The sequence below is a fragment of the Rhyacophila brunnea genome, unplaced genomic scaffold (assembly GCF_057557595.1).
Source record: "Rhyacophila brunnea isolate RB1 unplaced genomic scaffold, BYU_Rbru_1.0 scaffold_5, whole genome shotgun sequence".
Classification (NCBI taxonomy): Eukaryota; Metazoa; Arthropoda; class Insecta; order Trichoptera; family Rhyacophilidae; genus Rhyacophila; species Rhyacophila brunnea.
The window spans coordinates 47,875,762-47,902,189 of record NW_028233170.1 but is presented as its reverse complement, the minus strand read 5'-3'; the positions used below and the strand labels follow the sequence as shown (position 1 = coordinate 47,902,189).

Here is a 26,428-nt window from a genome sequence, read left to right as displayed (position 1 = left end):
CAAGTCATGCTGGATGGTAGGATGTCTAATTCTGACACACAAAATACTTAAATAGTTAGATTCTTATTATTGAAAGTGGTCAGATATTTGAGAGAGGAGTCAATTCCCTCAAATAGAGTAAACGTAAAATTTTAAAGACACATCTTGATTCCTAACCGATGTCAGGATATCTCGAAGTTTTAATCTTAACGTACTCGCCCTTGTTAAATTAAATGACTAAAAACTATGTTTTCATTCAATGAACTCTTGTAAATTATTCGTTAAATAAAAAAGACTAACAATATGTAATTAGATTTCAATTAGTTAATACTTATTTGTTTCGAAGAAAGTGTGTCAGTACGGAAAAGATATTACTATCGATCGCTATTATCAATGATGGTAATAGTATGTGTCCTTTATTAATTTTACTTATTGCTAATGGTACATGAGTATCATCGCATGGTTGACTTCAATAACGAACCATACCCCATTAATTTTAAAATGACATTATCTTTACCATCCCTAATTATAAATTAACACATTAAAAAATAATAATCCGTAAGATAATGTGCCATAAGCTAGGTGTATATTGCAATTGTTATGAATAATACAGCGTTAGAAATGGAATATTTTACGAACCGGAGCGCTCGATAATTTTACGAAAATATTATCTAACATAGTTATCTAATTGCATGTGCAGACGGTCAAATTAATATATATTTGGTTAGGAGATGAGGTAGGGAATAGACAGGGTTGGTTGGTTTGACTCCCAAATGAATAACTCAGAATTTGGTGCGTGAATGAAATGAACCCTGGTTTTATTATCTCCTTCCAAATGAATATTAATTTGATTATTACAGATAAGTTTACAGATTATAATTTAGCGAGTGAAATCACGAGTATGCGTTCTGATGGATTACGAGATAAATCGGGCGAAGCGAAATGATAACCTTACGGTTGATTCTTTGACGATGTTGCTTTCTTCCACTGAGTGTTTTATATTGATTCGATACAATAGAAAATGCTGCAATCAACTACTTGAATATTTTTGATAATCATGCTTATGAAGTTTTTTGTGCAATGCATGATTCGTTTCGTAAATTATAAAGAATCGATTTTAATTTGAACAATTATGCAGTTTTAATAATTGAGCAAGATTGATTTTCATACAAACAACTTTTGTGCATATCATGGTAAACTTACATAGGATTATTTCTTAATTTGCGATATTATTGATTAATTGGATTATTACATTATTTTGCTAAATTAGCTTTCTGTTGAAGTTTGATTGACTCACATAAATCGCTTGTTTTGCAATTTTGCTCAGTTATAAATTAATGGTTTCCTACCAAGTCATGCTGGATGGTAGGGTATTCACCCTTTATATCCACGAGACGGAGCGATAATTTTGGGGATTTTACGAACCGGAACGGCGCTCCGGTCCATTTCGAGCCCTGGAATAATACATAGTTATATTGTAAAAAACCTGCTTTGGTAACTATTTTTACGTATGAGAAAATCATAAAACTCTCATCAAAAAAATTACTCATCACTCACATAAAACGGTGATGACAAAATACCTTAATTCGCAAGGAAATATCATGTAATTTATGATAAAGATTTCATTACTCAATTTAATATAGTGTTTCTAAATTATTGTAAAAATCTCCGATGTGAAAACAATCTTTTACTATCTTAAAATGAAGACAGGCATTTAATTATTTTTTTGTAATTCTTTCAATTCTGTGGTTTATTTAAATAACAGGTAGTGGAAGAGTCGTCATTATAGATATATATATTATAGATATACGTCAGATGTGATGATTACGGAGAGTAGGTACGGTCTTATTATAATGATAATTACATGTTAGACTGGATTTGCGCAGATCATAGGGTGATATATCTGCTTAGTGAGTTGACAGTATCGGGATTGAATCCTCGGTCTAGAAAAATTCACAGGCTATTAAATCTGTGTTTGCACCCGGACTATGATTCTAATAAGTTGGGCAAGTGGCTAACATCAATGTATTGTAAAAAATATTTGTTTAGAAACATCTGCGTAGGGCAACCAAGATCCATACCGGATTGAAGAACCAATTATATATATATAATTATTATAACTTATATATTATATACTTATAGTGTTATATAAAATATTTTTTTAAAAACAATGCCCGCTGAGTGTTCTCAAATATTATCAATATTGATTACGCATTTCGTTTACGTGAAAAACATTCAATGAATTATTATGATACATACTTAACCATTGAAAATAATATCAATATTCTTTTACTATGTATCTATTCCATATTTATCCATACTTTTTAATTATACCTTCTTACAGTCTCACCCAGAAGGTAACAAGCTTCCTTTATTTTTATGTTCCCATGTTACTCGTACATATATGAATGCTGTTACTATTTTACAACGTTTTTATTAGGTTGTATTCTTATTTGTCCGGTGATTGTTTATCCGGTACAATTAATCTTGCAATCGATTGTTAACTAACTTCCCGACTAGCTAGACATTTGAAACTTTTAGAATATATCAGAACACGATGCCAATGCATTTTTTTAATACTTTTAGCCATCTTTAAGTAGAATTGAATTAATTTTCAGTTAATTCTGTTTTGTATGAAAAGTTATTTTGGAAGAAATCCGTAATCCAATCCACTATTATTGGTGGTTAAGGAGGTGGTCCTAGCAACTAAATTATTAATATATACGTGTGTTACTATGGAAATCAAAATGAATATCAAAATGACATTTCAGTATTATTTCTATCAAGTACATTTTTTTTGATCGTTTATGCTAGTCAAGTCAAGTTTATATGATTCAACAGAAAATTTAAAAACGTTGTAGGTATATAAAAAGTTTTTTTTATCTTGTAATTATTATTTAATATCTTTTGGTTGTTAATAGTTTATAGACTCATATTTCCATTTATTTCAATCAGTTTGACGATCCACCTGGTTTTACGGCGGTTCGGTCGTCACTCAGTGTCCCTTTGGTATCAATTATATACCACTGTATGACTCCATTTTACCAGAGGTTACCAATCCGCTGAAAGTGATGTAAGATGCATCCATAAAAATATAGAATTTCCCACAGAGAGATATAATTTTTTCTGTTTAGACAAAAAATTACCGCACTGTAAAAACAATAAGCAAATTTAGTGTAAAACATTTAACAGGCAATAACCGACTTACTAGAAATAAAGGCAACAGAAATTGATCATTTAGTGAAGTTAAAATAAATGATCATTCACCCCAAAGTATTTTTTATTGGAAATATGACAGAAGTCAAAGAAAAGTTGAAACAGTTATTGTATTTTCATCAAAATATTGATATATTTCACCTATTTAATAATGTAACATTCTGAATTATAATATAAAGCTTGTTAAGTCAATAGATATGTATCGATGGGGCATATAAGCATTTATTTACGAATATGTATGGTCATGAAAGAGAATTGCGAAGCAGGCGAATTTTATTGTTCATCAATATATAATAATTGAATGACATATATTTTTTTTAATAATATCATTAAGATGTTTCTTTCGTACTCTGGCCACGCTCTGAATCCAGCCACCCGGGTGTTTCGCATCCCTAACACCCCCACATGGTTCGTTTATGATTTATGATTCTTGTGGTATTGCTGAGCTGCCACCATATGAACGTTTTTTTTATATAATATAACAAGAATCTAATATTTTTAAATATATAGTATCGCGAAATCTGACAGAGTGACTAATGTTGAAGTTCTGAAACGAATGGGAAACGACCGATAAGTTCTGCGTAGTATAAAGACCAGAAAATTACGTTATCTCGGTCACATTATTAAAGTACAGTATTTCCCAAACATTTTTTGCAAGGAAAGATCGCCAGTCAATGTAATGGACCACGACGCAATATTTCTAAACTTACATGTTTCAAATATTCAGTTTAATTTTTATATATGGACAAGCTTGAGTCGCAATAACTACCAGCCTAGTTCCGGGATAATCAGAATTAGTTAATACGAAACTGTTTGAACGGGACGAGAGACGGTCAACAGACAAATGACGCAACCGATTAGTCAGAGGATTTAAAAAGGTTTTAGATTTCATAGAACAAACACTGGTGTAAATACCTAGTGAACAAAATCCACAAAACAAATTTAAGCAAAGGGGCCTCAAAATCAGTCAACGCGTCGGGCTTCTACGCCACTAAACGCATCACTGCACTATAGACAATCTGCCGATACCTACTTGGTTTAATTATGAACAACCTACCTATGCTAATTTTATCTTGATCCTCAGATAAATATCGTTCTCCGCTACAGCTATGGTTATTGGAACCCGTCGTATTATTCTAGCCTCCTAACTAGAGTTGGGTATTTCCCGAGAAAATCTCAATCTCGAGATTCGGGATTTCCAGAAAAGAGTTCTCGAGAATTCTCGAGATATCGGGAAATTTAGAAAAAACCTGTAAAAAATCCTAAAATCAGTGTAAAAACAGAAAAATTCCAAAAAAAAAAAATTTTTTTCATTTATGTAAGTAAGAAGACAAACAAATAGAAGTATGAAAACAAAAATAATTCAAAACATTACTTATTAAAATAGAATTTCAAAAAACACAGACACAAAATTCCTTGATGTTGAAAAATTGCGCTCACTTTGAGTCGACGTTGACTTAATTGTGTTAAATACCCCGATCAGTCTTTGAACGTTTTGTATTTTCTGTACACTTTTTTCATATAGAAAAACCGTTTTTTCAATTAATATTTGATAATAAAGAAATCCCGAATCCCGAGAATAGATTCTCGAGATCCGGGATTTCCTGAAATGTTAAAAATTTCAATTCTCGAGATTCGGGAACGAAAATCTCGAAAATTTCCCGAGAATTCCCGTCGGGAAATTCCCGAAACCTAACTCTACTCCTAACCAAGGCACTCCACGCGACGGCGGCCCGTTCCAAGCTTTATCAATATAACATTTTATTATAATATACAATTTAATTGTACGGAAGACACGGTCGGTCTTCATTTGATTAATATGTGGAATACTTACATTTGAGCAAAATTATTCAAATCGATGTTTTACTTGACTTTTTCTCAGACTGGGGCCGATTCAGCGCCTTCGCCGAATTCATCTAAGGTGTGTTTCAAAATTATTCTCACGGTGTTTTTGAGTTCATTAGTGCATTTTAGATACCTACAACATTTCAAGTCGACGACTTTGATTCATTACCCATGGTCCACATCTGGAGAACTCATCGCAGAGAATTCATCGCCGATAATTTACTTTCCAACAATTCATCGTCCAAATATAAATTGAGTTCCAATTGGTATAACGAAATAAAAACAAAATAAATACACAAAGAATACAAATATTAATTTTATACACGCTTATAGAATTTTAACAAGCTGTAATTAGTTAAAATTTAAAGGCAAATAAAATAAAATTTATTAAACATATCTGTATAATAAATCAAAATTTATATTTTGGCTCAATTAAACCTAATATTATTTATACCGTTAATTTTATAAGCTATCACCCTTATATCTATCATATTGTTACGTACTAAAAGTATGTGAATTTACATGAGAAAGTTGAAATTTATAAACAATCATCGAGTGTTTTAATATTATATATAAATATTTTTTTTTATTTAAATACTATAAATATATAATTGATTATTTAGATGAAATAATTGACATCCACACAAAAATCTAGGTACATCTGATTTATTTAGTATTTTTGCTATTAGATTATTCAACGATTTATTCTTTCACACGTCTTATTTTTTCCAATATTTCCTCCATTTTGTGGTTAATATCCACTAATGTACTAATCAATTAACCCTTTTTTAAATAATGTCTCTTTGCCAATCAATTATTTGTTTTCGGCGAATTCTATGAATACCACAGTATATCACGTGGCAAAAATTATGTAAGTAAGTATCTTCAAAGTAATCTATTGCTTCTTGAGCTTCCAAGGAAAGAGTTCATTGCCACACAATAATTCAAGCACACATGCTACTGAATCCGCTAGTACAACAGTGATTTGATATTTAGACGATGAATTCCAAAAGAAACAATTCATTATCACCAATAATTCTATCACACATACGAATGATTCCGCTGATACAACAGTCATTTTCTATTGAGGTATAAAAATAATATTTGTATTGTGTATGTATTTATTTTGTTTTTATTTCGTTACACCAATTGGAACTCTTATATTTGGACGATGAATTGTTGGAAAGTGAAATATCGGCGATGAACTCTCGGCGATGAATGTTTCTAGACTCACCGTGATCTACACTGATGTGTCTTGCTTTATAGGTACATTTTTTTGATTTTTTTTTATTTTTGCATCAAGAACACTGTTTGAGGGTGGTTTTTTATTGACAACACGCATGTCTCACGATTTTCATTAATTTTTCACTAAACGAAAACCAATACAAATAATTTCAGAGTCAAAGGGTCAAATTTGACATTAATCTAAGTCGTTTACGGTGAAATTTCTTCTTGATTTATGTACAAACATTAAATTTATGAGAAAAATTTGATTGATTGTGAAGCTCAAAGTCAGAATACAATTTTTATTTATTTCCTTCCGAATTTTCTGTAAATTTCTTAACGTGTTTACTTTTATTTACAATTGATGTGAGTCATATTCGATACCAATTTATCTAAGAATAATTTAGTATAAACTGAACGTTAAGTATTTGTTAAATAATGTATCACGCATATCAGTACTACAAACGTATGCCCGAGTTCAATAATTCAATTGCAAATGTGTGATAAAATATTTATTGAAGGTTTTTTTCAAAGCTAAAACGACGATCATAATCAAACGATGCTTTTAATCTAAAAAAATATGAATATAAAATCTATTAGAACTAAGCGAATTAATATGATTAAAATCCATGAAATTGACAATTATCATAAAATACTATTAATAGTATTAATTATAAAGTTGGTAACCATTGTAGGATTTTAAAACAAGTCAAATAGCGTAGTTATTATCAAACATTCTCAAGGACAGTTGGATGGGTGGATTATTGAATAGACCGACCCATGTCAATAAAAGTGAAAAAAAAATCTTGGTTTTTTCTATTAGGAATGTGTTTCCGAGCTATTTCAAAATTATATATTTTCAATAAAAATAATATTATATTCCTAATGTATAGATAATTATTTGATTTAATAAAAGAAATATTATTAGCAAGTACGAAATCATAACTAAAAGCATTATGGGAGAAATTATAGTCTTGCTGAAAGGGGAGACTGGCAGCAGATTATTAAACAACTAATAATTAAAGCAGTGGACTGGGTATGCAAAAACTTCAAAGAAGGAAATTTAGGAGAAATTCTAGGGGAGGTTCTGCAACAAAATGGATAGTAAAAAACAAATTAGGATTTTACAATGGAATGCCAGAAGTATGAAGCCAAAAAAGAATGATATAGAACTTTACTCAATAAGACAAAAAATAACAATAGCATTAATCTCAGAGACTTGGCTGAGGTCTGAATTAGTCTATCTGAAATTCAATGATTACACGATGTTTCGAAAATACAGAGGGGAGGGATACGGAGGAGAACGATTCTGGTGCATAAAACACTGGCGTCTAAAGAAGAAAGAAAGAAAGACGGAAGAGCTAGGCAACATAATTATAAAGTTATTTAACAGAATAGGAGTGAGGAACTGATCGACGGATCCCCTTCTAGAAGAGAAGAGGCGATATGACAGCGAGTTGCAGTCAAAGCCTCGGTAAAATCACAAAAAAAAAACTAAAAGCATTGAATTGACATGACGATCAGACTATAGTAGCTATAAACCTCGATTTAAAGACGGTTACCATTTCTTGACGGAATATAAACCTCAGATAGCATAGTTATTACTTATTAGTAATTATTAGCAAACAAGACAGTAAGATCGGTAGCTTATATGGATAACGGATATTAGAAGATGTGATTCCGAATCCCACCAGATTTTTTTTTTTTGGGTTTTGTCCAATATGTTTTTATTTGAAGTTTTTTAAAATATATTAGTTATTTTCAATAAAATAATATTATATTTTTAAATAATGACGTCGGCTTATAATGTCGTGGGTCCCAGGTTCGAATCCTGGGTCTGCAAAATACGCATATTGTTTTGCAATTTGTGTTTGGAGTCCGAGTATGGACCAAAGAGGTAAAGCAAATGGCCAACATTCATTTATCGTAAAAACAAAAATCTGTAAAAACAAATTATAATATGCTTAATGTCTTGAAAAGATCAAAAATTTGCTTTTTAACAATGGTTACATGTACATTGTACGTATTAAATTTCACCGTAGCACAGTTCGCCGTGAGCTTTCTTATCAGAAAGAGATGACCGCATACTATACGGTCATCTCTATACCACGGAGATGAAAAAATACGCGTTGTTCATGGAGCATTGCAGACAATAATGTTCCAATTTTATTAGATCCTAACCTAACCTAACAAATAATACAGTATATCGGCTATTTTCAAAAATTGCCGCTGGCTTCCTTAAAACAAAAAAACTGTGTTTTATTTAGACTTGAATTTTATCTCCGTATTATATGAATCAAAGAGATTGAGCGGTCTTTAATATACGACCATATATTTCCGATACAACACTTCACGGTGAATTGTGATACGGCGAACTACATACGTAAAAATTTCCGGAAATGGTTAATACAAACTTCCACACCGTAGAGGCCCTTATAATCCTATTAGGATCAGATGTGATCAAAAGAAATGAAGACATTATGACGTGTAGGTATAGTCTGAATTGGTGGAAAATATATTTAATTAATATTATTAGGTACTTATCAATTTAAGTATATATACGAACTGTATTTTGAAGTAGAGATTTGCTGAGGTATTGTATTATTAAATAATACAAATTTGTTAAGAAAAGAGACCGATCAGATGTCGCATTTTGTTGAATTTTAGTTTAGAGATTCCGATAAACATCTTACCCGGTACTATTATTGGTAGGTACATTAATTTATTCGGGAGAATTTTTCCATATATGTTAAAAATAAAATAATAATCCAACCTTGGAACATTTTAGATACGACACAATTCAGTAAGTAAATTATTATTGTTTTATTGCTTTCCTTAGTTATTTAAAGATACGTTACTTTTGTGTGTTTTCCAGTCAATTGGTCGAAAACAAATATATTGATTGAAAATGAATTACGCACCGATGATATTCGTTTTAGAATTTAGACCATTTCTCACAGTTAGAGGGATGTCGTTGAAATAATATTATGCCGGTTGACCTTGTGTGGGACTCACCTATATGAGTGCTTATTATTTTGACACAGCCATGTTACCGTCAAGGTCTGTAGTACGTTGTTTCAGGATATATCTCGTTGCAGTGAACATATAATTATCCAGGCGCTGGTTTGCATGGTATGAAGTATATATTTTCAAATTCCGATAAGTATACATTTCAATGTTATTTTTCTTCCGCCCTATTGTATTTTATTAGCTGATGAATCCTTTGGAAAATAAAATTCTACGTATCAACATGTATTTTTTGTATTATTTTGACGCGTTTTGATAAATAATAATTACATATTGTGTGAAATTATAAATAACATAACAAATAGGTACGTATTTTTGTTAAATTTTTACTATGTATATGCGACTTATCCGTTGACTTTTTTTTAAATAACTTTCATGGTGACTAAAATAATGTGAAAAGAAATAGCTTAAAATGCTATTGAAAAATTGCGTTGTAATTATACACCACGGTGGCCGCGGGGCTTAAGCGTTGGACTATCACGCCGTGGGTCCCAGGTTCGAATCCTGGGTCTGGCAAGTACACATATTGTTTTTCAATTTGTGTGTGAGTCAGGGTATGGACCTAATAGGTTGAGCAAGTGGCTGACATCCATTTCTCGTAAAAAACAAAATCTGTTAATTCAAACCTCTACTCTGTGGAGGCCCATATGATCCTATTAGGATCGGACATGGTAAAAAAATAATATATATACATGAACAATTAAATTAATGAAGCTCTACCCCTCCCAGAGCCACCTTTTGCTACATCAAAAATTCATCCAAGGATGTCATGTTTATGTTTCATTATCTCGAAAAACTAATCTACGACACCCATGTTTATTTTTTACATTCATTTCTTATTGTATGCTAGCCAGCGATACACAATCGGTAATGTGTCGGGTTCAAGTTCTTGGTCTGGAAAATTTACATTTTGTTTTTTCAATGTGAGTTTGGTTTTTCGTAAAAACAAAATTCTGTTCAGACATCTTTTCACAAGGTAACCGAGATCCATATTGTATTGTAGAGACAATCGAGAAAATAATCTTGAAGATATTTGTCTCTCAGTGAAAGCTTCAGATCGATAGCGTCATTGACAAAAATATTATGTTTTTCTGAAGAACATTTTATGAATACCCATGCTTCGAATATCACACTTAATATTATTATTAAGAAATTAGGAGAAAACATCAGGTGCCAGTGCCATTTGTCAACATTATTGAATGTGGCTTAGTTCTGCAAAATAAATTATTTTAAATTTCTTCAATTATAATCGAGCATATTCTTATAAAAATTTACATTTTTAGAGATATAAAACTTTCAAAATCGTGTTTCCAATCCGACTTTAGTTTTTGTCAATTTGTCACAAATTAATATTGCCGATCAATACTTTCTATATAATACTAGGTAATACGCTAGTACTGCACTGTACACACCTGTTAAACTATTATGAGAGTATCCCATAATTTATTGTCTTTCACGACCCGATTAAAATTAAAGATCCCTTTATATGCGTAACAGTTAATTTATCAAATTTAGCACCTATTTGTGTTTACGTGCATTTTTTTCTCACCTTAACTATTTTAATACGTCTTCATCCAGTCTCGCTATTTACTAAGCATTTACATAATATGTTATCCCTTATGCGTTACAGACATACATATTATATTCACATCAGTAGCGAAGGCTGGAGGTAGGCTGTAAAGATCCCCCATAAATAGTACACATTAAACTTTGTTAGTCATATGTATTTATTTTTATTGAACTAATACTACAATTTACAGATTGTGTTGGTTAGTTTTTAAAAATCAATTAAACCCTGTCTAAACCAAACCATAATAGTTTTGGTATACTTTGGGCGATACGACAAAAGTGTGCACACTTTTTTATTCTTATTTATTATTTGTTTTCTTGGATTAAGGATAGGTACGCAATATTACACATATTGTTGATCTGTTTTAAAAAAAATATTAAGCCCTGCTTAAACCATGTCATAATATATAAAAATATTACTCCATATAAAATAGCCAAAACTATGCGTGATTTAATTGGAAATTTATATATTTTATAGATAGACGAGTATTTTTTGACTATTATTATTATTATAATTTTATGGCTTGGTTTTGCAGGGCTTAATTGAATTTAAGAAACTAACCAACACCGTCTGTAAAATATTGTAGTTTTATTTCAATGATGACTGACAATGTATGACTGACAAAGTTTACTGTGCGCTATGTACGGCTGAGCTTAACAGCCTACCTCCACCCTTCGCCACTGATACACATAGATACACCAAGACAAATTTTATTAGTAACAATTTAAATTTAAAGTTTTTTTTCCGATTGATAGAATATGGTGACAATACGGAGCTAGTAAAAAAATGTAAGTAAAATTTATAGACATATAATAATAAGACCAATCTATTAATATCGGCTTAAAATTGATAAGTCTTGATATAACATTCTAGCGTACTATAGCCGGAACCTAATTATTGGTTGTATTTGAATTACAGTATAATATTTAAAATTTGATTGCGGTAGGTAGGTTGGTAGACACGAGCGTATAAACTGAACTAATTAAATATGCTATTATTGAATTAGCTACTATACCGTAATAGGCATATTAAAAAATGAATTATTTAAATCGGAGCCAATAACTAAATTATTAATTTATTTATTCCGTAGATATTTAATAAATAAATTTTAATATTTTTATTACTCCGAAATTTTTATATAGTCGAAATACGTAAACGTTGAAATCCCGAAGACCGAGATACCGCACGCCGAAATCCCGAATGGCCAAAATACAATTTGATGAATAGTCTTTAATAAAAATGCATTCGAAACTAAGAGCGGAATGCACAATCTAAGATTTCGTTCCTAAGGATAAGTCGCCGAAAAGCATGACTTAACTATAGACAATCCTGAGTATAGAGTTAAGGAATCCTTAACCATAGACTACTTTTGTTATGAACACGCCCCCTTCTGTATTACCATTTACCACTGACAGCTGCTGTCAAAATAAATTCGCATGTCTCTAACACAGTCCATACACTCAAATTCATTTAACAATGTATCTCAATATGGATATTGATAGTGTTAATTCGTTTGGCATGTACTTGCAGAATATTATTTTATTTTTATACGCCAGCCCGCAGAAATACAAAATACCAGATGAAGAATGACACTTGATGCTAGTGTTACCATGTTAAAAAAAAATCTTGTGGTGCCTGTGGAATCACGTATAATGACTTATAACGGAAACATAAGAGTATTATAATTAAATATTAATATGTATTTATAGTTATTGCATTTATAAAATGCAGTTGTCATATTTTTGTCATCGTTTAACAATTATAAAATAATTTACCTAATTTACCTAACGAGAATTTTTTAAATATGGTATTATTTTCAATAAAAATGATCTTAACTAAGGACAGTGTTTCTGCATAGTGTTTTCTGCTAAGGAAATTTTAGTTATGACAAATGTTTCTGCATTCCGCTCTAACTTGTCGTGCAAAGCAGTTAAACGTTTGAAATCCTGTTTTTCGCATTAATATATTGTGTAGGTTTTAAAACTATTCCTAACTTATTTTTTACAACGCTTTTATTAGCTCGTATTCTTGTTTGTCCGGTGGTTGTTTATCCGGCACAAATCTTGCAATCGATTTTTAACTAACTTCCCGACTAGCTAGACATTTGAAACTTTTAGACATCAGAACACGATGCCAATGCATTTTTTTAATACTTTTAGCCATCCTTAAGTATAATTGAATTCATTTTTAGTTAATTCTCTTTTGTATGAAAAGTTATTTCGGAAGAAATCCGTAATCCAATCCACTATTATTGGTTGCTAAGTGGGTGGTCCTAGCAACTAAATTATAAATATATACGTGCGTTACTATGGAAATTAAAATGACATTTCAGTATGCTATATTTGTTTGTTTTTTTATTTACTTCATATCCAGTACAAGTTTGAGCATATTGAGCATAATAATTCAACAGAAAATATAAAAACGTAATTATTTAAATATGGTTTTAATAATATTTATTTAATTGGAATTTATATATTTAGATAACATTGTGGTAGTTTGTACGAAATTATCACGTTTTAATTTATTTCATATTATTTGGAGTATTTTACCGAAATTTATCATAAGAAAATCTTACCCTTGAGATCATCTTGTCTGATTTGTAGTTACCTTTTTCCTCTTCTCTTACGATTCTTGGTCGTTGTTTTCTTAGTTTTTTTTTGAAACCTTCTGTTTATTTGGTGGACTTTTTCGTCTTTTGACCACCACCACATGTTTCAGAAAGGTGCGTTTATTAATATTTTCCCCTGTATTTCCACACAATTTATTCAATTTCCGCCATTATTAAATTCTAAATTTATTTGATTGTCTAAATTATTCGTTTATTGGTTTTATTTCAAGAATGGAGAAAAACTCGACGATTTTTTACAAACAGATTTAGTTTATTATTAATTTGTATCTACTACTACTTCACCATTTTCGGTCCTCAGATGATCATATGGGCCTCTACAGAGTGGAGGTTGTATTAACAGATTTTTTTTACGAGAAATGGATGTTAGCCGCTTGCCCAACCTAATAGATCCATACTCTGACTCCAAACACAATTTGAAAAACAAAATGTATATTTGCTAGATCCAGGATTCGAACTTAGGACCTGCGACATTATAAACCGACGCTTAAGTCTCTCGGGCATCGTGAGCGTATATCTACATAAATAAAGTACAAATGCTATTTATTAGGTAGCTGAATTATTAGTTGCATAAAATGAATAGTTTATTAAATAAGTATTTGTATAATGTGGACGTACACCTACATAATACGGGTTGCTTTTAATGGTCTAAAAAACAATGTTAGAATGCATTACTTACACTTATTAGAACTAAATATTTAATGACTTTATTGGGCATTCTCAGTATTACCGGTAATGGATATATTGTATAATATCAGCTAGCGGGCAATGCTTGTGAATATTAAATTATTAAATTCAATTGTATTGTTCATACGTACATCAACGATAACTGAAATAATAGTATTAATTCACCCCTTTTATCGCGTATACCTGCATAGTGAACTAACCTGTACTATTTCATGTGGGATAATATCGCTTTCATACGATTTTTCAAAAGTTCACAATGTGCAGCTTAGGGATTGCAATACCGGATGAAAATGTCAATACCGGTTTTTCGGTATTTCTTAAACATTAATAAAAAACAGAAGACGGTGCTTATCAATATATATACGTATTAAAATCGTTTTAAAATATTATTTTATAGCAAAAACCTACATACTTAAATTTATTATGTTGACATTTAAAAATATGTATTGATCATAATTGTAGAACTAGTGATTTTTTTTACAAATAATTTGAATATATTGATAATTTTAACTAAAGCCCTCAAAAGTTCATCATGTGTAAATAAGTCCAGCTGCAGGAAAAGCTTCTTAAATTCAGCGCTTGTACAGTCATCAATAATTATAGAATAATTGAACATTTTTGACACGGATGTTTTCTATTTGAAATAATATTATGATAATTTATCACGACAATTTCGTATATAAATATATTTAACGATTTTTTTTGTATTTTTTCACCTCTGTTGGATTCACTCAATATATTTTCATTTTAGCAGCACATAACTTATAATTCATTTTCAAAAATGTAAACGAGTGTGCTTTCTTAATACCAAAAATTCCGGTATTTTGGATTTTTAAACGCGGTATTTCAGTATTGATAAATACTGGAATACCGGTTTTAAAATACCGGTATTGCAATCCCTAGTGCAGCCGTAGATTTGTACATTTTGACTGATACTTTTCTTTCGCTACGATATACCGACGTCAAGTCTCGATAATTTTTCTATCGATAGGACGGTCCTACTCACAGGTAGCCATTTTTTACATATTATACCTGGGGAAATAAAACTATAACACATAGTGCAAATAAAGTATAAGAATATAACCGTGAATTTTTGAAACATCTGCACGTTGAATTTGATACTTGATAGAGATGGCCGCATGAAGTCCGCTGCATCATTATGGACATGATACTCCTTGATTTTTAAACTTAAAAAAATTTAATTTCCGCGACGTTAATGATTAGTGATGTCTAATTTAAAATTATTATGTATCACTCAAATTACGTATGATGAATATCTAAAGGCGACGTTACACGCTTAGAGATTTTACATAGATAAAGGTTGCACATACGGTCTGCGTATTCGGTATCTAATAAAGAATATATAATATAATAATATTGAATCCAGGTTTATGGAAATTTACCGTAGTAAGATAATACTTGAGTTTGCAAAGCCGACATTAAGGTCGTATGTGTCACTGGTAAATTTGAAAATTTTTATTTTATTAGTACTTATACCATTTTAGAATGGTTATACCTCATGTATGTACTGTAATTTAGAATGTGTTTTTTTAGTAAAAATATATTAATTATGATTAGTTACAAGTACATTATATATCTCTATGTTACTTTACTTAAATGCTTTCTCAAATTATTAACATCTTTACAACAAATTTTGGGCATTCTATCTAGTAAAAAAATCATAATTTTATTTCGTTCACTTTTATCATAAACTTAATTTTATATATCCTAAAGACTATATTTGGGGTACAGTTTTAATTTCTTTAAGTTAAAATGATATGTATAATTACAATTAACTTGCTCGCTCAATACCTAGATCGCTGTCAAGATTCGAAATAAATAGTGGACACTAAACTTTTCAGTCATACTTATTTGTTTACATTGAACTAAGAATACAATTCACAGACGGTGCTGATTAGTTTTTAAAGATTAATTAAACCCTGCCTAAGCCAAATCATAATAGTTTAGGTATGCTATGGGCAATCCGAAAAAATAGTAAAAACACTTTTTCAGTCATACTTATTTACTTTTGTTGAATGAGAATACATATTACAGATGGTGTTGGTTGGTTTTTTTAAATTCATAAAACCCGGCCTAACCAAATCATAATCGATGAAAATATCTAAAATTATGTGTGATTCAATGGCATCATTTTAGATATTTTTTTAGATAAGCAAATATATTTTGACTATTCTCTACTATGGCTTGGATTTGACAGGGTTTAATTGAATTTTAATAATTAACCAATACTATCTACCATTGTAGTCTTTGTTCAATGAAAACAAAATATACGTTTGACTGACAAACTTTTGTGTGCACTATTTATGTCGGATCTTAACTGCCTACCTCCACCCTTCCCCACTAAACTATACAGTGTATACTATATAAGTATTTACATCAAGATTAATGTATTTAACGGTTCGAGGTGTTTTAAAGTACCCAGTGATAGGTGGGGTAATATTAAATTTTGCTTGAATTTGACGCTAATTTGTTTTGCATACACACATGTCAGCTTGAGTCAGGCCGATAAATAAATGATACATGGATGAGTTATAAATGTATCTTTTTTAATACCTTAAAATCTTAGCATTTAATGATGTTTTCTTTTACAAAATCATAAGAAGTACTGTGCACTTGTATGATGTTAGAACAGCCGCCACTGGTAGTAGCATCCTAACAACAAACGTCTTCAAACTTTAAATACCATTAATATTATTTGCCTATTTTTTCAGATACAAGTGGTGAATGGTGTCATCCTGGTGAGCTGGAGACAGAAGGTTCTGGAGCGTCAGATAGAGTATGGAGCAAGACTGGGTCACGTTGTCCTGAGCTTAGCCAGGATGGAGCTCAGCAATTTCTACAAAAATGTCATGCCGGTAGCTGATTACTTCGACCAGAGCAATATGTTGATAGCGGTAAGTTTTTACAACATAGCGTGAATATGTCATTGCATTTTTCTGTTTGATTGCTTAAAATGTAAATAAATTTCTAGGGAGATCTAGTAGCAGCGAGTATTTTTTTTTATTAACAGGGAGAAATAGACCAAATAAGTTTCAGACTCTTTGGTTTAGAATCTATATGTACCTATCTCTGGCCGAAATATAATGATTTTTCCAGATTATCCGCCTTGCGAGCTATGTCGCAAAACACGAAAAGTGCAATGCAGGATAACCGATAGTAGTTTTAGTTCTGGCACACTAGTAGGTACACTAACCAGTGAAATCCAGATCTTGGTTGGCTCATCAAGTAGGAGACTTCTCTACTTACTCCAGATTTTCTAGATTGTCGACTTCCTTGTAGGATATGTGGTGAAAAATCAAAGAGCGTGATGCAAGTAAACCAACAAAAGTTTTAAATCAATCAATATGAGATATTTAACGACATATTATATATATTTTTTTCCCGTTGATCGATCCGTCATCATTGGAAACTTGACTCAATTCAAAGGACTACCTCCATTGCATATTTTATACTATTATTATTTTTTAATTCAATCAGTATTGATTCAGTATGTATTGATTCGGTATGCACATGATTTAAGAATACTAGATTCATGCACCACAAAAATAATTCTGTCCTGAGGCTATATTCTTTATATAACCTCAGAATATAATATAATAAACCATTTTTTTTTATTAAACGAATACTATTCACAAAATTCTAGAAAGCAACATTCTATATCTGTATACCAGAGGTAAACTACGGTATATCCAAAATGACAACTTTACAGGAGAGACGAATTTGTGATTTTTGGTACTTTCAACTTCTGGCATTCGTGAATGGAAAAAGATCAAATTTGATCAAAAAGATCAAAAGATCAAAATAAATAAATAATATAAAATAATATATATGTTTCATGAAAAGAATTGTATGTTTTCTTACTGTTGTTTACCTCTAATAGTTATGGAGTTACAATGACATTTTTAATTTTTAATTTTTATAATAAGAGTAATATGAGTTACAGCTGTTACCACGTATACAGGATAAGTAATGAAGTAATAATATAACAATAACTCCATTTCACGATTTTTGGAGGTAAAATAGTTTACCTCTGGTATACAGATATATTGAACACAAATAATTTGAAAATATCTCAGATATCATTATATCTACTAGAAAAAAAACACTTTTTTTTAATACGACGCCTGACAGCACATTGAAGCAAATCCAGTGATTAGATTTTCCGTCGGGCATCGTATTAATAAAAAGAAGATTTTTTCTAGTTGGTAATATATAATCTGGGGTGTTTTAAAATTATGTACATTCAGTAGAATATGTTGATGATTGATTCTCGTGTACATTCAGTGTTGAATAATAATAAAAAAAACTATTTGTTTGTTACGAAAGTTAAGTAATAAATTTACTTGATACCGGACTCCAATATAAGATAGTAATGTCACTTACATTCATTAATTACAAAACTGGCTCCCTTTCAATTGACAAAGTTTTTTTTGAGAGAAGTTATTAGTAATAATTTTCATACATCATATACGCATCTATAGCTCGATGGATAAGAGCACAGTGAAAGAAGTTCGTATTCCACTCGGTCCAACTTGTTTTCTCGATCTTTTCTGATACCTATATTATCTATGTTGACTTCATCGTAGTTCCCTTGGTCAGAATATTAATCAGGTAACCCGTCTCTTTCATTCTTCTTTTGATCTTTCATCTTATAACGAATCTCTCTGAACTGTCATCGAATATGATAGCTATATGTTGCCAGTGGTGGATTGGTAACCTGAGGCCTTCCTGGAAAAATTTCTAGTCAGTCAGATATATTATATATACAATATAATATAAAAATAAACATATATATAGATAGATAGATATATAGATATCACACTCATTATTTTTTGTTAACGGACAATGGCTTAAAAAATGGCTTTAATTTAACTGTCAATATATAAAATCGAATTTAATAAACAATACAGTCATATATTTTCATATTATGCATTTTGAATCAATAAAAATAGCATGTCCGTGCATTTATTTATTTTATACCTTAAACAACCATTTCTTTAATGGCATATTTTAGACATGTAATCTATCATACTTAAAGCATGCTAAAAGTTTAAACCATAATAAATCATCTATATATTATTCATAATCAATAATAACAAAATGCATACAGTGTGTTTCAGGAGGATTATAAATGTTTTGTAAAATTATATGATATGCAATGCGTACGGAAACATTATTATAAAGTCGATGACAGATGCACAAACCTAATAAAAATAGTGTTGGTGACATTTGAATTACGAACTGAAAAAATAGGTATCAAATACTTAAGTGTTTTTTTTTTTTTTTTTAAATAATGAGTAAAATTTTACAAAGCATGAAAAGGATTATTCATTGGAAGGTTTTAGAAAACATTTTGCCCATTTAAATGGGCATTAATTATTAATTGTGGAAATAATACTTTTATACACGCGTACAGATATTTTCCTTGACAGTGGTAATAATTTATAATGATGATTGGATTAGGTACCATTTTTTTCCTGTCATTATACCTACATGAGGCATTTCTTAGATAAGTATAGATTCCATCATAAAGTTTCTAATAATTATCATGAATTTAAATATTTAGACGTAAAAAGAGGGCTTAGAAATGAAATGGTGTCCGATTCGATAACTCAACCTTCCACAACCAGAAGACAATCAACATGTTGTCAAACAATTTATCTCGTTTCGTATTGATAATATACGCGAATATATTGTGACTATCGATAGTTTGAAATACACAAGGGTCAGTGGCATGGGCCCCACATCATGAAACGGGCCCCCAGGCTGGGATCTTTGGCGGCCCCCCTACCTATCGCTAAGGATAAAGGCAGTGTGACGCTCTACAGTAGCGTTTTCCAAATGGTGTACGCGGTAAAATCAATGTGTATAGGTATTTAGTGTTTTATTGTATATTTTAATACATCCATTTGAATTATGAAGATGTCATTGACACATACTTACAAATTGCATCATACAACCACATAATTTTAAATAGTATTATTATTGAAAGAAAATAGCGCTTTTTTATCTTATCTGGTTGACTCACCTCGCCGGGCCCTTCCTGAGCCCGGGCCTCCAGGCTACGGCCCTGTCAGCCCCCCCTTGTGGGGGCCATGGTCAATGGTGTAATAGGGTAGGAATGCGCCGGGTCAGTGACCCGGGACCTCTTCTAAGACGAGTGTACTCCGGCACTTCTCAATACAGCTGTCATTAATATTATTATGTTACTCACAAGTAAATTGAATCACATGAATGTACATAATCGTGTCATTGTAATTTTTTCAATTCCAAAGAGATTATGGAAAAATGTGGATGTTGCCTGTTTTACTTGGTGCAGTGAAATTCTTTTTTAACGTCCCGTCGCTTTGATTTTTTTTCTATCGATAGATAATGAAATTTCGGTACTTAATCATCGAAATATTAAAAATATGTGTTTTAAAAAAAGTGGGTGTGTAAGGTGAATAAAATTATTGGAAACGGCGACTCTTATGTGGTAATACTGTGTACATTCAAATTTTCCATGCAATGCAGAATCTATCAAAATATGTGCTATCTACTCCTAATCACCCTGTGTATATAATGATGTCCATGTTTTGTGTGTAGAACAAATAATATTCAAATATACATTATGACGTTCGGCTCATTACAGTATCGTTTTTATTTCGTTTAGTGTTGTCAGCTATAAAATTACGGGTAATGGTCGTTATACTTCATCCAACTTTAAATAAAATAACATATAAATACCTAACAACACGATTTTAAAAATAAAATAAAAAACCGCTTCTTGGTTTTCAATAAATAATTTATTATATAAGTATTATAGGGTTTAAGGATATGAAAAAATAAAATGTTATTTTTTATGCAATACTGAATAGTTATACACAAGATTTAAGAATATAGAAAATACACCTTTTTGAAAAATATCGGAAACATTCTAGAAAAATTCTAGAAAAAAGTTGAACCGAGCTGGGCTCGAGTTCACATCTTTCACTTTTAGGGTGAATAGTCTATCCGTTCAACTATCGATCCATCTAAAATTAATGAGAATTATTTCTAATAACTACGTTTATATGACATACTAATTCCACCGAATTAAATTCGATCAGCATTGTAATCATGAATCGCCGGTCATATCACAATGGAAGACGTAATTCTATGTCAAAATTACTCAAATATAATCATTTCTCTCTCTAAAATATTAGCACAATTTATTCTATGACGATAAAGTATATGACACTCTATGTCAAAAATAAAGAAACGGTGCATTGGTATCGATCGTTTTCTGTTTGATAAATAATTACTCATTTTACAAAGAAATATTATTAGCATTACCGCAGCGTTGAATGAAATAATTGCTATAAATTGATTATTAGTATGGTAACTTTAAAATTAGTACCTGCATAATATATAAAATGCATTGCTATTAGTGATTATAGTACAGACATACGATATTAATTATTCAAACATGTGATAGAGCAATCATTGATTCATATTCAATTGTGTACTTACTTATTGATATTTTTCCAATGTATTAATGAAAATCGTTATTGCATACATTGGAAATTAATGTAAACTATTATTATGTAGTATGTACTATGGATACTTGATATTTTGTATGTTTGTTCCTTCCAAATTTAAATTAAGTAAAGTTTTCATATTTTGGTTTATATTTGAAATAATTAGTGTTCTTTTATCTGACTTTTAATGCTGTCAGAATAATTTTGATTTTGACGTAATGTATCCGTAGATTAAACAGTTATTTTAAATGGAAACAAATGATTATTATCTAAGAGGCCTTTCATAATATGGGCGAATGTTGATATTGCTCAAAGACAAGATTCGTCCAGTTTAAATCGACAATATCATAATGGCGGAATTTCTAGCTCTTTGCTAGAATGTGACCGTGACTATTGGAGCGTGTGGAGAACTGAATCATAATTCATACTGCATGGAATCCACAAAGCCTTCGGGACAAATATACAGAAAGTCTTGGTGAGGATATTCTTACAAACTAATGCAGAGCCAACCTACGAACATTCTCCCAGCATATTTAATGAAGTCATCATGATTATTGAAGATAAATCAACGAAGTTTCTCAGGTAGTTATTTTATATGATTGATATATTTCGAGTAAGGACATAATGGGTCGAGCATCTGGCTAACAACCATTCCTGGTAAAAATTGTTATGGTAACTTCTACTATGATCTGAGGATCAAAATTAATATGCTATCTAATTTAACATTAATATTAATCTGTAGATATTATATTGCGTTTAGTGTTATTTTTGGTAATTGTGCCGCAGAGGTGGCCATGAGCTTTTATATTTTTTTTTTACGAAAACAGTTTATTCTATGTAGAGAAATATACTAAATACCCTTTTCTGTCGACGCATCGGCTTTTCGATCCAATAATCGTTAATTGAAAATGTTCATACATTTTGATGCACCATTATCACAAACTAAGATTATATGAGGTAATTAGGTTGGCGTAGGTTACATTAGGTTAGGTTTGGTCTAAAAAGAAAGTTGTAAAATCTCATGGCCATCTCTGCGGCACATTTACCTTATTTTTTAACTAGAAAAAAATACAAAGTGCCAGCTGTCAACATTCTTGTCAACAAGTTCAATGCATTCATGTGTTCAATGCGCTTACAGAGAGGGGGAGTTGTGTTGTGCTGTATTACAGACAAATAAATCAAGACAAATATATAAAATATAATCGTATAAATATATGTAAGTATACATCATTTTATATGGTTTAATTAAGTATTTATTTATTTGTTTACAAACGGTGCATTCAAAATAAAAAAAGATATCTAAACTGAAAATAGATCAAACCAAACGTTTATTCACCGTGCCACTGTTCATTGCACAATTCACAATTTCACATTGCACATTGCACAATTCGTTGAATTTTCAAAGCAATGCTTTTGGAAAATAATAATATTAATAAATTGTTAATGCCTTCGATTACCTTAGGTACCTATTATAATATGTACAAACAATAGGTTATCATAATAAAAAAAAACAGTAGAATAAAGTATTGCATGTAGATTAAACATACAAGATAGGTGACTACACAAATTACAAGTTATCAGCAATGACAAGAATAATGGTACACTAAAATTTACGACTTAAAATAATATATTTAAAATTAAGTACCTACCAGAAAAAATATTGTCTCAGATTAGATTTTATCCTTATTTTTTCACCCAGGAATAATAAAAAAAATGAATTCATGAATAAAATAGCTATACTATCATTATAATGCTATTAGTTATATTATTTTGTTTATAAATATGTAGGTACCTACATATTGAATATACGCAAGATTTAACAAATGGATTTTTTTGTATGAAAAATATATAGTTTGGGAACCCCCAAATAGCGTATGTATTGAATACTAATTATATACGAATACTAATTTGATACTAATATGAATACTAATTATATAGTCATAGACGGGTTGACAGTTTATGGATAGAATCACTCATCCTGACTAGGGATTGCAATACCGGTATTTCAAAACCGGTATTCCAGTATTTATCAATACCGAAATACCGGTTTTAAAAATCCAAAATACCGGAATTTTCGGTATTAAGAAAGTACACTCGTTTACGTTTTTGAAAATGAATTATAAGTTATGTGCTGCTAAAATGCAAATATAATTAGTGAATCCAACAGAGGTGCAAAAATAATAAAACAAATTTCATCAAATATATTTTACAAATTATCATAATATTATTTCGAAATATAAAACATCCGTGACAAAAATGTTCAATTATTCTGTAATTATGGAATTTAAGAAACTTTTCCTGCAGCCAGACTTTTTTGCACTTGATGAACTTTTGAGGGCTTTAGTTGAAATTATCAATATATTCAAATTATTTGTAAAAAAATCACTAGTTCTACAATTGTGATCAATAAATATTTTTAAATGTCAACATAATAAATGTAGATATGTAGGTTTTTGCTATAAAATAATATTTTAAAAAGATTTTAATAGCTATATTTATTGATAAGCACCTTCTTCTGTTTTTTTAATGTTTAATAAATACCGGTATTCAATAAGAAATACTGAAAAACCGATATTGACATTTTCATTCGGTATTGCAATCCTTAATTCAGACAGTAAATGAAGCAAGTTCGAATCCCATTCGTCCCAGCTTATCTTCTTAGGATTCTTTCTAATTGCAATAGTTCCGATGTTTTTCATTATGATATATTTGTACAATGTTAAATCGGGTTATTACTATGTTATTTAATTAGTTACCTATTTTATATAACTACTACGAGATAGTATAATATTACTGTCTGAACATATTGACGAGATTTAGCCAGAGCTATGAGAAGCTCCACAATTTAATGTTTGGTTCCGGTTCATTAAAAAAAGAATATACTTACGAGTACTTATATTTATAAGCGTCAGTACATTTTTTTAAAGATATTTTTAGTAGTTGGCAGATATTAGCGCCTGTACATGTGCATGGATTTACTGACAGCAATAGTGTGTATTTAAACTATTGTGACAAAGCTGTTTACACGTAAAAGTTCTGACTGTCCCTCCAATCGCATTCTTCAAGAGTAAGTGAGACGCGATGTTGTCATTTTATGTTACCATTTGATAGGTCGTAAAAATCAGTTAACCTCAAAATGAGTCTCTCCGCGGAGTAGTTCGTTTTTATGCGGGCAGGTTCACCACTTTCTACTGCGCAGGGGCAGATCGAAAAAATCCCACCTGTCGGATGAAAATTCAGAAGCTTCAACAAGCAACTGCAGGATAATACATATTGTTTACACGTACATTTTCTTGTTACGGTCGCGATAATACTTACTGTCAGAAGTACATCCGTACACTTGTAAACGAGGTATTCTTAATTATTATATTATACTAGCTGACCTGACAAACGTTGTTCTGCCATATAAATTATTTCTAGTGAATATTTTGGTTGTTAAATAAAAAATAACGAATGTATTGTAAGTGTGAGAGGATGGGATCTATGACAGAAAAGGGAATGGAGCGCTGTAGACGATGTCCGCCGATAAAAACAAAAAAACACCAACCATTCATTTTCTCAATTCAAAATGAGTAATTATGTTCATAATGAATGAATTACCTGTGGCGGGATCTCGTTGTTTAATGTTTATGCAATATCTGTCTTATCCCTTCCAGATAATTAGCGGATATTGGAGAGCGTCGTACAAACGGCGTGTGTCAGCGAGGAACTCCAGATTATTTTTTCTTCTTCGACTCACGATTTCTCGCGTCGATGTACGGTCGCCAACCATAATTCCAGCATCGTCGTCAACAACAGGCGCATCGAATCGACGCACGTGCTCTCCTGCTGGTGTTTTATCAGGATTGATGACAATAGCGTGATTGTCACTTTGCAATTCGTGCATGTGTGATTTGAAGAATTTCAATAATTCATTGTGCTCATTCAATAGGGCGTCCAGTTCGCCGACGATGCGCCTGGCATTAGGCGAATTTAGTTTATTGTAGCCGCAACGTGCATCCACACGATTGATGTCCTCACCGCCCATGAAGTAGATTTGTAAAAAAAATATGTGGTTTGTTTGGCATTGGCAGCAATTAGCCTACTTTGTGGTACACTTGGCCTTTGATTTTGAACGTTGAATGGAATTGTTGACCAATGCCGCAGTATTGTAAACTATTTCTGTTGCTCCGAACGAAGTCATTTGGAAGCATAAATTGAATGTACGAATGGACTTCAGGAACAGGTTTGAAACTGGAACCGTGCCGATGAGCAAGCCGTTCAATGGTTCTGGTGGTGTCTCAATTTCTGGTAGCTGCACTTTTCCTGATGCGCAACACATCCCGGCTGACTTATGTTTGAATTTGAGCGCATAACAATGGGGACATTCTTTGTCCATAGCACCAATCAGCACTTTCGGATGAGCGGAATATTCAATTTCTGGCTCGTACTCGAATGCGAGACGAAGAAACGAAGCGGATGTAAATGCTCGATGTACTTGTTGGCGTTGCCGGTCATTTGCTCTGCGTGTGTCAACTACGAACCGGTGCGCTTGGCTCCGTTCCAAATGTCGTTGTTGATTTCGTTCAGCTCGTGCCTCTTGTGATTGAGATGCACGCAATTGCGACATGCTCACACGCACATTTTTGTTATCTCGTTGGATTTGTTCGTCTGTTTTTTCTGCTCTACTGTTTCGCATGTTTGTTGCTTTATTCATTCGACGGCCCAAATGGGCCCCCTTGCGTCTTGCTGGCA

At 31.2% G+C, this 26,428-nt stretch overlaps 1 protein-coding gene across 1 annotated transcript in view; it reads left to right on the top strand.

Moving 5' to 3' along the window:
* The window catches only part of LOC147066515 (adenylate kinase isoenzyme 5), a 90,451-nt gene that overhangs the window by 35,319 nt on the left and 28,704 nt on the right, over nt 1-26,428 (top strand). The window contains exon 5 of the mRNA XM_085956212.1: nt 16,907-17,089. Within this exon, the coding sequence (XP_085812338.1) occupies nt 16,907-17,089 (183 nt within the window). The remainder of the gene's footprint in view (nt 1-16,906; nt 17,090-26,428) is intronic.